Source organism: Gadus macrocephalus, chromosome 9, assembly GCF_031168955.1.
Source record: "Gadus macrocephalus chromosome 9, ASM3116895v1".
NCBI lineage: Eukaryota > Metazoa > Chordata > Actinopteri > Gadiformes > Gadidae > Gadus > Gadus macrocephalus.
Genome location: NC_082390.1, coordinates 19,250,629 through 19,265,077, shown reverse-complemented (window position 1 = coordinate 19,265,077; position 14,449 = coordinate 19,250,629). Strand labels below are relative to the sequence as shown.

At 48.8% G+C, this 14,449-nt stretch overlaps 1 protein-coding gene across 1 annotated transcript in view; it reads right to left on the bottom strand.

The window, feature by feature from the left end:
* The window catches only part of tle3a (TLE family member 3, transcriptional corepressor a), a 15,834-nt gene extending 3,877 nt beyond the window's left edge, over window positions 1-11,957 (bottom strand). The window contains 7 exon segments of the mRNA XM_060061604.1: window positions 2,491-2,813; window positions 3,364-3,426; window positions 8,469-8,513; window positions 9,928-9,991; window positions 10,258-10,358; window positions 10,812-10,973; window positions 11,557-11,957. Of these exon segments, the coding sequence (XP_059917587.1) occupies window positions 2,491-2,813; window positions 3,364-3,426; window positions 8,469-8,513; window positions 9,928-9,991; window positions 10,258-10,358; window positions 10,812-10,835 (620 nt within the window). The 5' untranslated portion in view covers window positions 10,836-10,973; window positions 11,557-11,957.
* Between the last annotated feature and the right edge of the window lie 2,492 nt (window positions 11,958-14,449).

The following is a 14,449-nucleotide window of genomic DNA, read 5'->3' as shown; positions in this document are numbered from 1 at the left end:
AAAAGGTTGCTACAACAGGCAGGGTTCCATGCTGGCACCGAGTCAAGCCTCCAACGTTCCCCATCAATATTTGAAAGGCGCGGGGAAATGGATGGGAGTTAAAAGGCACTCAGTATGGAAGTAAGCAGTTTAAAGCAAGTTAAATAATACTTAGCCAAGACACCAATAAAAACATCAACAATTTATTACTCTTCTACAAGCCCGCTGAATAATTCAGCCGCCGTTATGACATGCTGCCGTTCGCCTTCTACAAGCCCAGCCAGCCAGTGACCATGTACGGTCATGGGCAAGACACCACACAGCAGGACGGTGAGGAAACAGAATAGAGATCAGTGTCAAATGCATAGGTTCATCCTATAATAGGACTAGTTAATGTCCACACGGCATCTTGCACCAACCCTGCCCTCTACTTGGTGGGTCCCCTATGCAATTAAAAGATTTGCATGAGAGGGAGCAAGAGTATAACGAGGGAGACACAAGCAGTGTGTGTGTTTTTGTGTGTGTGCTTTGTGTGTGTGTGTGTGTGTTCCATGAGGAAATGAAGGCACCATTGGCCGGGTAGAGCCATCTCCGATGGTGGTGTTTAATGAGCCATTAATGGGTAATATGCATGGCCGATCAGCTAGAGCCCTCATTAGACGGCCATAAATGAAGACAATACTAAATAAAAAGGAGGCGGGTTGCTCCTTCTAATTTGATATTCCAAGATAAAGAGCCACTCTTTCACCTCGCTTCCTCGTGTTCCAGTCTCACAGGCAAAATTTAACAATTCTATTACCAGCTCCAGTGCATAAAGCAAAGCTGCAGGAATATCAGGCGACACTGGCAACGTCGATGCCATGCGACACACACACACACACACACACACACACACACACACACACACACACACACACACACACACACACACACACACACACACACACACACACACACACACACACACACACACACACACAACACACACACCATTCTTCCAGCATTGTGTCTTCATCCATGCTAGCATACTTCCAGCAGTGTGTTAACATTGAAGCAAAAATAACTCCAGTATTTGGGTTAGAATCAACACTAGCAGAACACCAGCTCAAGTTACACAAATTAGAGATCATCTTTGGAGGCCACTGACCATGAGAGCTGGGTAGGCACTCTGTTGGTGCTAGGGGAGAAAGGAAACAAGAGTCCGGTCAGGGCTACAGTGATACGACCTTGATGAACTTGACATATTTTATGGTATACTTAAACATGTCGGCGTTGCTGGGCTTGCGTTTAAAACGTGGAGTCGGTTCCCAAACCCTGTGGGTACCACTAGAGTCAGCAGGAGGATCTTCTCCAAACCTCAAGCTGTCCTAGATGCATCCCATTAATGGCCCTGGGCCCCATCAATAAGGCATGCAGCTGGCTCCTGAATGCTGCCTGACTGCCTGGCACGCTCCCTCACCCCACCTCGCGCTGCAATATGCATGAGGGCTCTGGCATGCCTCCAGAGATTCTTAATAAATAACTCAGAGGGAAGGTATCCGGAAAAACAGCCCTACGTTTTCACCCTTCCTAACAACTGTAACAAGGACACCTGGGGAAGGGGAGACTCAACAGGGCTGGCTTCCTGCCAGAACGACACCCATCGGAGGCGCCTCTTCGGGGCACTCCGTTATATTGGGACATGTTCCTAGTGCTGTGCTCTCTGGACTGTCGACCGGATAGAGGTCATGAATCACTGTGTTCCAGAAATGTGTACATCGATTAAGTCACATCATATACTCCAGACACACAGCCCCCCAAAATAATTGCATTAAAAAAGGGAAACATTTGAGCAGTTGAAATATCTGTGCTAGAGATGCCACCGAAGAGCAGCTGGGACAGAGGAGGAGGGGGGGGAAATAAAGCTAATATCTCTCCGTCACCTCAAGACACATCCCGAGGAGGAATTCCGGGGGATGCAATTACCCTGGAACGAAAGGTCCCCGCGAGGGCACGGACTGAATCCAAATGGGGGGCCTCCAGTCGTCTAAATAGCCATTGAGGCCAGTATCTTGTGAATGCTAAAGACCCTGCTTAGGCTCAACAAGAGTAATAAGATGGCTGATAACAGGAGCTTCGTATTGGAGGGGGAGGTGAAGCCAATCAGTTGCGTGGAAGGCGGACAGGAAGGCCGCGGCTGATCAATGAGGGGCAGATGGCGGCTGGCCGTAATGGCGCGTGCGTGCGCGTGCGTGTGTCCCCCCCCCCCCCCCCCTTCAAGCTGGCTTGCAGCGCTCTCTTCCTCACACTCTGCTTCTAATTCCCCAGCTATCCGGGGTCAGCAGTGAGGATGAGGCTCCTCGTTAAAACCTTCGCCAATTAAAGCAATGCGGCCTGCGAGGGGATCTCAAGAGCTCCCGGCTCGCATTTAGAAACACACAACAAGGCGAGTGAACGTTCCGCTGAGACCCGGGCGGGAGCGGTACACCGGAGAGTGCTCTGCACATTGTTTAGCCTGGCTTTATCGCTCACACACAAAACACACCGCGGCAAAGGAGACCAGCAAACATTTCAGATGACGTGTTAATCAATGGAAGGGGCAAACCGACACACCCAACGCACGGGTAAAGCGCGGGCCGCCGACACGCTGCGAGTCTAACTCGTCCGTTTGCGTGCCCCGTGCTGGTTTGTGCGTGCGGGGTTGCCCCTGGCCAAGGTGGAATGAATGAATTAAAAAAGGGTATACACACTGTGAGAGGCAGATTGGGAAGTCCACGTACCCCGATGATGGCATTGAGCTCGGTCATAGTCACCTGCTTAGCCCGTTCCACTGCCTGAGCAACCTGCTGCTGGTGCTGAGGGACACAAGAGCAGACATCCCCACGTTACGGCTCGGCGCATTCATCTGGCAGCACTTTAGAGCTCATCTGAAGCATTAATAAGGTAGAAGGAGATTGTGAATTGCGTATTCATCAAGTATTGTAATGTATTATTCAAGTATTCAAATGTTTTTCTGGTTGTTTGACGTAATGTTTATAGCCATTGTACATTTGTATTTCTGTTTTTATTTGTATGTTGTAATCAGGGCGTTGTTAATAAGAGAGCCTGCCCTCAATTGCCAAGATTAAATCGAGCATTAATCCTCCATAAAGAGATGGAACGTAGCCATGCTGCGATGTAGCATAGGACAGTAGGTCGGGGCCACACCCAGGGGCCTGCCAAGGAGACGCCTACATTCGGCCCCTGAAACACACATTTCACTGGCTCAGGGAGTTAGAGAGTTACCCACGAAAAACTCCTCTCCCATGTCTGGTTGAAACCCAATAAGTGCATAAGCAACCCTTGACAGAATGAGCACTGCGTCGACGCAGTCACAGGTCTGGTGGGGATGTACGGCTCACTCACCTCTTGTGACAGGAAGGGCATAATTTGAGCTAAAATTGCGTTGAGCCTTTTGGCGATCTCCGTCTGGAAAACAAAAGGGGAAAGCAAAGTGAGACGCTTGAGTACAGAGCAAAGTGACTTTGCATAACCCACTCCTGCACCCCTCCACACACCCCCCCCCCCCCCCCCCCCTCCTCTAATGTTTACACCGATTAAGTCAATTACTGCAGCAATCAGAACTGCTTGACTCAACATCCTCTAAACAGCGTGATATTGACATTTGAAATATTTAAAACATTAGGCGAGCCCAGGGGGACGCAGCACAGCTGTGCTGAGTGTGCACTCCACGCCAGACGGATATGAGCAGGCAGAGTGCTGCCGTGTTAAGAGCATCCTCTCTCCCCCACACCGCCGCCCCCCCCTTCCTCCTCATCTGCAACCCGTGTGTCCTGGAGTTAACCTCAGGCCGACCGCCCGGTCGCACCCAGGAAATAAGCACCACTAACCAGACTCCCCTGTTATTTACACATGGCACTTAGGTAGTCTAATTACACCAAAGGCCACAGCTGATGTTTGAGCAAAGCAGGACAGACCATAATGTTCCTAAGGCAGTACACCTCAAGCCTGTGATCAATACCATTAGAGGACGACTTGAGCACTGTCCTCTAATGCCTGCTCTTTGTGAAGACTCAGTCAAGGTTTTTTTTTTTTTTTCTTTCCTCTCATTGCAGAAACCCCCCCCTGCATCAATCCGGGGGGCTCCGTCTCCATTCCCCGTCTCCTCCACTGCCATGGCAACGGCTGCAGCCCTATCTCGGAGGGATCATTATGCAAATGGCACCTCTGCTTGACCGTAACAGGCTTTAAATCATATTACGTGCTCGGAGGCAGGTCATTAAATTGAATTTTCGGCCTGTCCATCAGATAAACACAGCAAATGAATGGTGAGCAAAGAGTAGGGCCGGGGAGACGGGAGGAGTGCAGATGGGGTGTGATCCACGACCCGCTGAACGAAGGCACAGTGCACAGCTGGTCCAGCCCCACCCGGAGCAGCGTGCTGCAGGTTCCCAGGTGGGGGCCGGGGCCCCAGCAGAAGAGGGTAGCAGCCCTACGTCGCCGCCGCCGGGAGAATATATGATCGTACGGTTCACACCGAGGCCACCGCAGAACGTAAACACATCACAGGGATTTTCGCGCCGATTTTTCATCCCGGGCGGCGGACACGGTGTACTTCGCCGACCGCTGCTTATTTATTACACATGACAGAAATGCCAGGCAGCTTTGGCAGCCAGACATATTACCTCTGAACAAAGCCGGCGAGATTGGAGAATAATGTTGAGGGGAACAAGCCCAGCTGCTGCTGTACAATGGCATATCAACCGTGGAGGGGAGCGGTGGCGAAAAACGATATGCTCAGAGTTTGAATGTCAGACTAAACAAGCCCAAGTCTGGGTCAACAGACAATCTGAAAGGCATCCGGTATATACATACTGTATCTAGAAGCAGGCAGAGCCACCACATCCCCACCAGACAGTGACAACACCCTGTGACCGACACAACCCATAAGAAACCAAATGGTCGGCGTGCTCAGGCTTTGTGGCATTAGCATTAATGCTACATAGAGAGCGCTCTATGAAGAGCTCAAGAAGGCCCTCCGGAAAGGTTGAAAAGCAGCAGAGCTTGTATAATCCTCGTTGGTTGAGATAAGCCATGTCAATAGCAGTGGAACATTTGACAGGATTTGTAGAAAGAAAGAAAAAATGAAAAAAAAGGCCTTGAGCGCACGGGCCCATTCCTCTGAAGCTTAGTGTCATGGTGACAGCTGGCTGAGCGAGGTCAGGAGGTAGCTAATACAGCGTCTCTTCCACAACAGCTTCTGAACTCTCAAAACAACATGGGGAAGGAATGGAAATGGGCACCGGGCCAAACTGGCTGGAGACGTCAAATCAGATGAGAGAGAGAGAGCGGGGGGGGGGGGGGGGGGGGGGGGGGGGGGGGGGGGGGGGATGGGAGAGGGAGAAGCATCGGGAGGATTCGCTAGTTTGGCTGACAGATAAAAATAGGGCAGTTGTCGCTTTAAGCAGATGACAGCCGGGCCCTTGAGAGGCCCGCTTCGCGCTCTGCTACACAATTACAGGTACTCGGACCTGTCTAGCACCACTTTAACAGCACTCTCAGGCTAGCCTGTCAACAGTGTGCAGGAAGCCATCGGCCCGTTGCCATAAGTGATGGGGAAATGGAGGGAAGGCACTGATGAGCATTAAATACACCGGGAGCACTGCTGGAGCTATGGTCACATGACCTGATGATCATAAACAATACTTAACTCGGGACAATTGAGAGGGCCTTCAGATTCTCTCAGATGACAGCGGTGCCTCTCGGACCCTTGCTCACCCCCGTCACACGCTAACAAGACGCCCGTACTTCAGTGGATACTTCCCTATATCTCGCGCTCTACGTCAATATCTCCCGGTCTATTAATAGCAACATGAATCGCATTACACCTACGCATACCTGTTGTTATACCTCAAACAGCCACATCTGAATGTAGGTGATAACATGCGGAGGCATACGAATGGGTCTTCGGTTTTGGAAGAGCAGAAGCATCCCGAGAACAAAGATGTCCCAGATGTCCCTGAATTACCTTTGTACATAAAGTGCTACATGGAGTCTCTGGCGAGGAGTGCATTACTGGCAAGGTTTTTATGGAGTAAACTGCTCAGCCACAGTTTTAATTATCTTCCCGAAGGAAAACATTTGGAACGTTTGAGGGATTCTAGAAAAACTTCGCCTCATCTTGCTGATGCGCTCATTTGCCTGCGAGTCCATAGACATTGGTAGTTCAATAAAGTGATTCATTCTTTTGTAGGGCACTAGAAGGAGCATATACACTGCCCATCAAGGTGGAGCAGGGTCACTATACTACTCTGCCTTGCAATACGATACAAATTACTAATAAGAACCATTAGGAAGATAAAAAAGGCAGTATTTCTCTACACTCATCATTGTGTCACACAGACTTCATGTTGGCACCGGGGCAAATACTGATTTTACACCTTACACTTGATGTACTCGTCTCTTGATGAGTTCCCTGCGGCCCCCTTAAGACATACAGAGACAATACTTGAACGGGTGCAGCCAGACATTCAATTCAGCTCCGAGTTGCCACAACAAGGACCTGCCAAGGCCAGTGAGCTTTTCAGACATGGCTGAGGGTTGGTTACCTAGGGGAGAGCGAGAGAGAGAGTGCCACATGCAGTGATGTGGAACTTCAGAGGCACAGTGGCCTTACTTCACCACAAAATAGATGTATGATAACAGACTCAAGCGAAGCATGGCCTACGTCGTTGTAGAATGATAATGGTTAATTTCTACTACTAAGATGTCCCGTTTTTAAATGGGATAAAATAGGTGACGGTCATTTGGATTGGGGAATAACATCCTGAAGTCGTTAAAATGGTGCTCTAAGAGTGAACACTAGCACACTTCACAAAACACGCACGCCTTTGTTCACAGTTCTTTCGTGTCTGATCTTTAAACGATAGTGTGGAAATGTCTTTGTTGATGTAAATGTGCTCTACATTGATCGCCCAGTGTAATTGTACAGTGCCATAGTGTCACTCACTAACTTTTTTTATACACCGCAGAAATTAAACTAAATAAGATGTAGTGAAATCATTGAGGGATTTTCTGTTGGTTGCTAGTGAACATTGTAAACATTGCATTATGCAAGTTGTCCATTTTTTTAGCCAGTTTATTATATTCAAAAATCGCTGATATTATCTTCTGTTGGATTATGGAATAAAAAGTGAATCGATGGATATTATGATATCAGGTAATTTCTCGGTGATGACGCACAGAAGTACATTTCATTTCAGCAGAAAGGAGAAATATTTCCAGGACTACAATTCTGCGTCCCTTGTTCCGAGCAAGCCTCACGGGAACAAGTCTCAGAAACAGCAGCGGAATAGTGACCAGCCAACCTAAAACAAATTAACTTTGCACTTCCACACAGTAGTGGAGTGTAGAAATGGGTGCGTGAGGAAACACACACTAATATGTATTCCCACACACCACTCCCTCAGCCCACCATGGCCAGGCTGATGTGCATTCTGAGACCCACATTACGTCTCCATGCAGTAATGAAAAAAAAAAAATCCAAAGTAAGAGGAACGGATTTCCTCAGCACCAGATAAATCCCCCCGGCAGGAAAATAATATGACTATGTGCATCCAATAAACCATCTCAACCCTGCCTGGTAACCACTCCTCCTCCCCTCCCCCCCTCCCCTTGCCTCAAGCCCAGGCAGGGGGAATGTGTGGGGCGGGCTGCAAGGCCAGAGGCCCACAGTGTTTGCTCACAAACACGCCGTTTCATCAGGTTAGGGCCCCGTCGATGAATAATTCAAGGGCTTCCATCAGCTCTGGTGAGGTTCCTGATAAAAGTCAGCCGCTAAAATGGATCAGTCGATTAACCTGTTTACACAGAGCCGGCCGGCCGCCCTAGCCCCGCGCCTCGCTGTACGCCCCGCCCACGCTCCCCCTGGTCCGCCCCCCTCCTGGATGGAGATAAGTGCCTGACAGAAGCTATCAGAGCGACCTCCCGCCCTGACAGACATGTGGCATATGTGACACCCGGGCCGCGGCGCTGATGGATCACCCCGCCACTCCAATCCAACCAGTCCCCCCCCCCCCCCCCCCCGCGGCAGCCATTATTATCCGAGCGGCTGCCTTCAGACCGCCACACTCGTTTGCAACCGTGGCCCCCCGGTAACCGCGGCGCTGAAACATTCATACGCTCTCTTCGGGTTCTCTCATCTACGTCTCTTCAGGGATTCTTGAAATTAAACGCATTCTCGCGGCCCTATCCGTGTGGTAATCCATGAGTCAAAGTCTGCCTTTAATCCCATCCACCATCTCACCTCGACATCAGCCGAACCCAAAGAGGAGGCATCCACAGGGTTTGTAATGAGCGCTACAAATGCATTGCCTTATTTATGGACTATGTTTTGCCCCCCATGGACTCCCCTCCCCCCACAGGAACAGCTCCCATCATATCATGTTGAGACCTCCTGACAATACGGCGGAGCAGTGCAGTGATAACCCAGCAGAGTGAAAGACACCTACCTGTTTGTGCATTTCTATGTTCAGACCGTAGGACATCTCGTAATACTGAAAAAAAAACAACACAATAATGCAATTTAATTTACACTTCCTAATAAGCAAGTTTTACAACCCATTGACACGACAGCCTGTAATTAAAAAAAGGTTATATGCATGTACTTTTGTTGAGATGAGTAGTGACACGGCCGTGCATACATAACATACCTAACGACATACCTACATTCAAGCATACCTACATACAAAGTAGTAACACTTTGATCTGTCAGAAGAAAACCACAGACTAGCACAACGAGGCAGCCAGCAGCAGACCGCCTCTGGGTCAATATCCTGACGTCAGGAGGGCCATTTCCAGGAAGAGCGGGTTAGGTTCATTGATCAACACCTTAAAGCCTCCGAGCCCCGAGAAGTGTGTTTACTTAGCTTAACGCCGCGGCCCTAAACTCCTGATACGTTCCCAGCCGGGTCAGCCCGTGTGTCTGAAATGTAATCCGCCGAGTCCACAAGTGGCGGTCAGGGCAGAAATGGCTTTCCAGTCAACGTCTATCTGATGAGGCCGATGCATTATTCAGTCCATTAGCTTCTTCGAAAATTACTCTCATACAAGAGAGCCATTCTGTCTGAGACCAGAGCCCCCCACCCCCCGGCGGCATGGTAACCCGACACCGGGCGCTGGCTGTGGGATACTTCCCTACATGTTGACCTAACCCTCCGCCTGGCAGGTTGACATGCTGTTTTCCCCCCTGAAAACAGAATGTTTAACTTAAGTCCCCGTGTATTGGTTTAAGTCCTCTGCTGTGTGTTTACCTTGGATAACAGAATACTGTGCCATTGAACAACACTGATTGTTTCCTGTCAAAAGTGAACCCAGAGGATGGCCCCTGTGTTTGTCTGGCCAAAGAAAACACAGCACTTGCTAAAAATATAGCTTGAACACATCGCCGGTGCGTTTTTGTTTTGGATTGACATCGAAGAATGCTCGGTGGCGCTCTACGACACAGCGATCCACGTCCTCCATTTTGTTTGCAGTGGTGCATTTTCCCACCCAGTGCCTCCAACCCCCCTCCCCTCCCCTCCCCCTTGCCTTATCCCTCCCATAAGCTCCTGGCTAATTTATGACCATGCATATGTCTGGGCGTGGGGTCTCCTAGGAGAATAATCAGATCAGCACACACAGAGGGCAACACTGCAGTCATTGACCCTTAGAGAGCCGGGGCGATCTTTAACCCAGCCACAGCCCTCCGAGGCCAGCCTTCAAGAGCGCAGGGCTCCCTGAAGAAGAGCTCTCTGAGCTGGGTTCTCTGAGCTGGCCCTCGGGGGGAATTGACAGGCCTGTACCTGACAATCAGCCACCCAGACAACCGCACAGGTAAACACAATAGCTGTGTCACTCCACCCCAACTAGATCTCCGAGAAGCCTCCCCATTTGGAGCCATAATTGCAGCCCATTGTAACATAATCTCACCATGACATAATGGCGCTGCATCTCTGTCTTCTCATTGGCCAGCTTGTCGTACTCCACCTTAAGACTAAAATAGAAGAGAAGGTGTCAATTTTCCGGCGTCTCATAGCCCTTCAATAAATCCCACACTCCTAAACACTTGAGTGCTCTGTGCCAAACTACAGCCTTTGTTTTCATCTTATTTTCTTCCCGCCAAACACAGCAATAACAAACGGGTATCTCATGCAGTGAATCCCAAGTGCATTTGGCTGAAGTCCATTTGCTCTTCTATTGCAGTTAAAACAAGAATGTGAGCAATGATTGATACGCCGGTAAAACATTCATAATCGTTACCTGTGATACTGGGCTTGCAGGAACTGAAATTCATCTTTTATCCTGTCACAAGACTCTGCTACAGTGAACTTGAAGCCAGGTTGGCCTGGCTGGTGTGGAGCCTAAGAAGAAATTGTCAAATCTGATCATTGCATTGGTGAGGGACAGTTCATATTTATTTGTCATTTTGTGTGTTCAAGGACATGTTGTTTAGCACGCCCGTTTCAGTCCCATTCAGTTAAGACATCAATTAAGACACAGCTACACCAATGTGTAGATCAACATTAAGCAGCTCTTATAATTGGACTTCACATAGAAACTGCTGCGGCCAAATATCTTCGAAAAAACACAGGCGCCTTAAGACAATAACAACAGTTGGATCAGCTGCCATCAACTATTCTGGATGACAAGACGAAAGGCAATACATTTTAATAGGACAAAACGTGTCATAGGCCTAGATGGGGGAGGGGGGAGGGGGGGGGACAACAACAACACAATGATTGTAGTCTTCTAAACGAAGCATGTACAATTAGTAAGCTATTTCACCAAGAAATGTATATCATTGAACATCTTACCGGATGTCGGCCTTGTGGATACATGGTAAAACGTATCCTTTGTTAATGTGTGGAATCCACAGGATGTATGAACGCCACTCTCCACACAGGCGAACAGGGCTCGTGTTTTTTGGGGGGATGGGGGGGGGGACTCGTCGAAATCCTCCGTGGATGCGCTATAATCTTAAAAGGTATAATGGTGGAGAATCACTCAGTAGTATTCCGGGAATCGCGGTGCTAACAACAACAACAACAACAACAACAGGGAAGAAAACACACAAGCGAGCACCTTTCTCCCTTCAATCATGGATTCAGCATTCGGATAGAAGAAGTAGTCCCAACACTTGTTAGGTGACCTTATTCCCACCGCGGCCCGTCACATCCGCTCCACACTCAACATATCCTTCATTCACAAAGTCATCCAAAACTAAACTGCAAAAAACGAGATCTAACGTGTGTATCGAGACATTCGATTCAACACTTATTGTGAGGCGATCCTCGCAACATCGTTCGTGTGTCCACACACACACACACACACACACACACACACACACACACACACACACACACACACACACACACACACACACACACACACACACACACACACACACACACACACACACACACACACACACACACACACACACACACACAAAACAGAAAAGGTTATACGACAGACTGCCTGCGTCGATCCACTTTTCATTGTTTACGCACCGTGGAGATGAATCCACACTACAGCGTATGGATCCATACGAGTACATACCGGTGTGGTCCGCACTGTGATCGGTCTCTCTGGAGGAAACCCGTCCTATTCATGGGTTTAGTGGTCCGTAATGCAACGTTACGCACGGCGTGCGTAGAGCTCGACGCGCAGCATCCTCCGCGGCGCACCGCGCCAGCTCCAGCCTGCTGGTTCCTCCGGATTCCGTGCGCTTAGACTCGATTTAACTATGTGATCCGACCGCAAGGAACTCCACAAAATGCGTCCTCTTCGGCCCGATTAATTCCAGAATAGTGCTCGAAATCTTCCTTCCAAATTGAAGAGGGTTAGAAATTCTTTAAAAGCGTAACATGGTATAGGCCTACTCTGAGAGCTCACATCTCCCCGCTGTCCAGCCACCCCGTGCCACACACAGGCAGTGAGACCGAGCTGCCGTGAAAGCGCCTATCTGTCCAATCGGATCACTCCTGAGGAACACGGCCGCGTCCGCCTATCGGAGAGCGACGGCCCCACGTGGGGCGCACTGATACATGACATCATCCCGCCGTGGATTTACAAGGCATCGGCATATATATGTAAAACAACAACACTAATTCGCTGATAATTATTTGGAATCAGAAAAGGAGACCCATGTCTGTTTCTAACGGTCACTTAGTATCTTTATGGAATAAATATGTCATGTGTGCATCAATCTCGATTCATCCTGTGTTAGATTAGATGTTGTTTCTTTTGCATATTGGTGAGACGAAACTACATACTATATTATAGGGGAAACAACTGAAATAGCAACGAAAACAAAATATATGTTCTCGTCCACCGCACTCCCCACGTAGGACACGATAATTAGCAATCGATCGACGACAACCATAGTCTGACCATAAGCTCGATGTTTACCGACATTTTACCCGGTTGTGTGTGTTAAAACCCATCCACGTGACCACGCATTAGGGTTTTGGGTGATAGCTGCATGCTGTAGGGAGTGAGATGATCGCTTTGTCTGATATGAACATCAGCCATGTCTGAGCACGAGAAGGCGAGCACAGCCTATCGCTTGTCTTGGAGATTCACTCTGACCCACGTGGGAAGAGTAACTCACGTCTCTGTAGCTTTAAGGTTTTTCAACCAATGGCCTCGCGGTACACTTACTGGCTGGTTTGCTATTGGTTAGGGGATGTCAAGCCTGTCATTCAACGAGCTGTGATGTCAATCAATACCACGCGGGGTCAAGCGCTGACAAATGCCTGTGCTCCTCGGTCCTCTGCCTGTGAATAGTGCCTGGAATGGCTGCTTAATTAGCTTCGAATGGCTTTTCTCTCCAGTTCAAACAATCTGTTACCACCACGTGGTAATGAGAGCTTACATTAAACAAAGGAGGAAAGGAAGCATGCATACAGTTGTAACACCACAACCTGTTTTTTTTTAATTTTACTATGACGTGCGGAGGAACAGGAACGTTGTTTGTTTTTTATCACGGAAACAATCAACCAGTATTAACAGTGATCACGGGCCACCCTAAAATATTGGAATATCTTGCTATAATTGCTCTTAACACAAAAGTCGCTTACCATCTTGTGTAGTATTGTGTTGTGTAAAGGTTGTATACATTGAGTCGCAGTACTATTTAAAGAGGTGAACTGTTTACACAATTTGTGAGACCTTTCAGCTTCAAATAGCCTATATATCTCCCCTTGTCCTGTCCTGATACAGCCAAACTAATTAGTGCTTCAGTGTTGGTATTAAAGTAAATTGACTACATTAATTATAAACAGCCTACATGGCTCACTTCGACTAATTATTGTGTGATTCATTTCGGTCACCCAAATATATACGCTTAAGGAGAAGTCGTAACGAGAACCGAAATACGGCCGATTCCACGTTTTATTCATGGTTTGTGTCCTTCAAGCCGGGAGCTTATCCCTGTGCAGACCGCCAAACCAAAACAGCCAGCCCTCATCAGAATGTGCGCACCACAAATACAGCTCAGAGCTACGTATTCTCTGCTATTATCACATGACCCAGGAGCTCGGAGCATGTCTGGTTACCCACAATTCCTCCATTTCCCCCCGACCACCTTGAGGATGTGGCCTAATAGTGTTATTTCACACACACACACACACACACACACACACACACACACACACACACACACACACACACACACACACACACACACACACACACACACACACACACACAGAGAAAAAAAAGAAGAAGTGTAGAAGCATTCTGTGAGAAACTCAGGCGCACACAAGAGCTGGCTGGCTAATCTCACCCAGCCCCTCCGTGTGCTTCTCAATGGAGAGTGCTTGGATTAAAGGACACAAAGGAATGGGCCTAGCCCCAGGGAGAGGGGCCGTCCACCCACCGAGACCCCCACACTGTTTATTTACATGGAGAGAGACCCCCTCCTTCCCCCCACTGCAATGAACCCCCCCCCCCCCCCTCAGGCCGTCCACACTGGCCTATTTGCAGAGGTGGCTCTGATTGGTCACAGAGACGAGGTTTGTCCTTCTCACTCCCCACTACTTTGGGACAAAACTCCCATTGCGCAGAGCGCCAATACGCCCGTAGTAAACAAATGTTTCACTAGCGTGGGAGCACGCTAACTTTATATTAAGGTCATACCGGTGGCGCTAAGTGTAAATAACGGCAGTGCAGCAGTAATCACACACACACACACACACACACACACACACACACACACACACACACACACACACACACACACACACACACACACACGCGCACACACACACACACACACACACACACGCACACGCACACACACACACACACACACGCACACGCACACGCACACGCACACACACACAAACAAACATAGTTTATCTGTGTAAAATAAAAAGTCTTCGAAGAGAAAAAAGAGAAATGGGTGAAAGTGTGTTTAACGGCGCATGAATGAGCCAGAGATCAACCA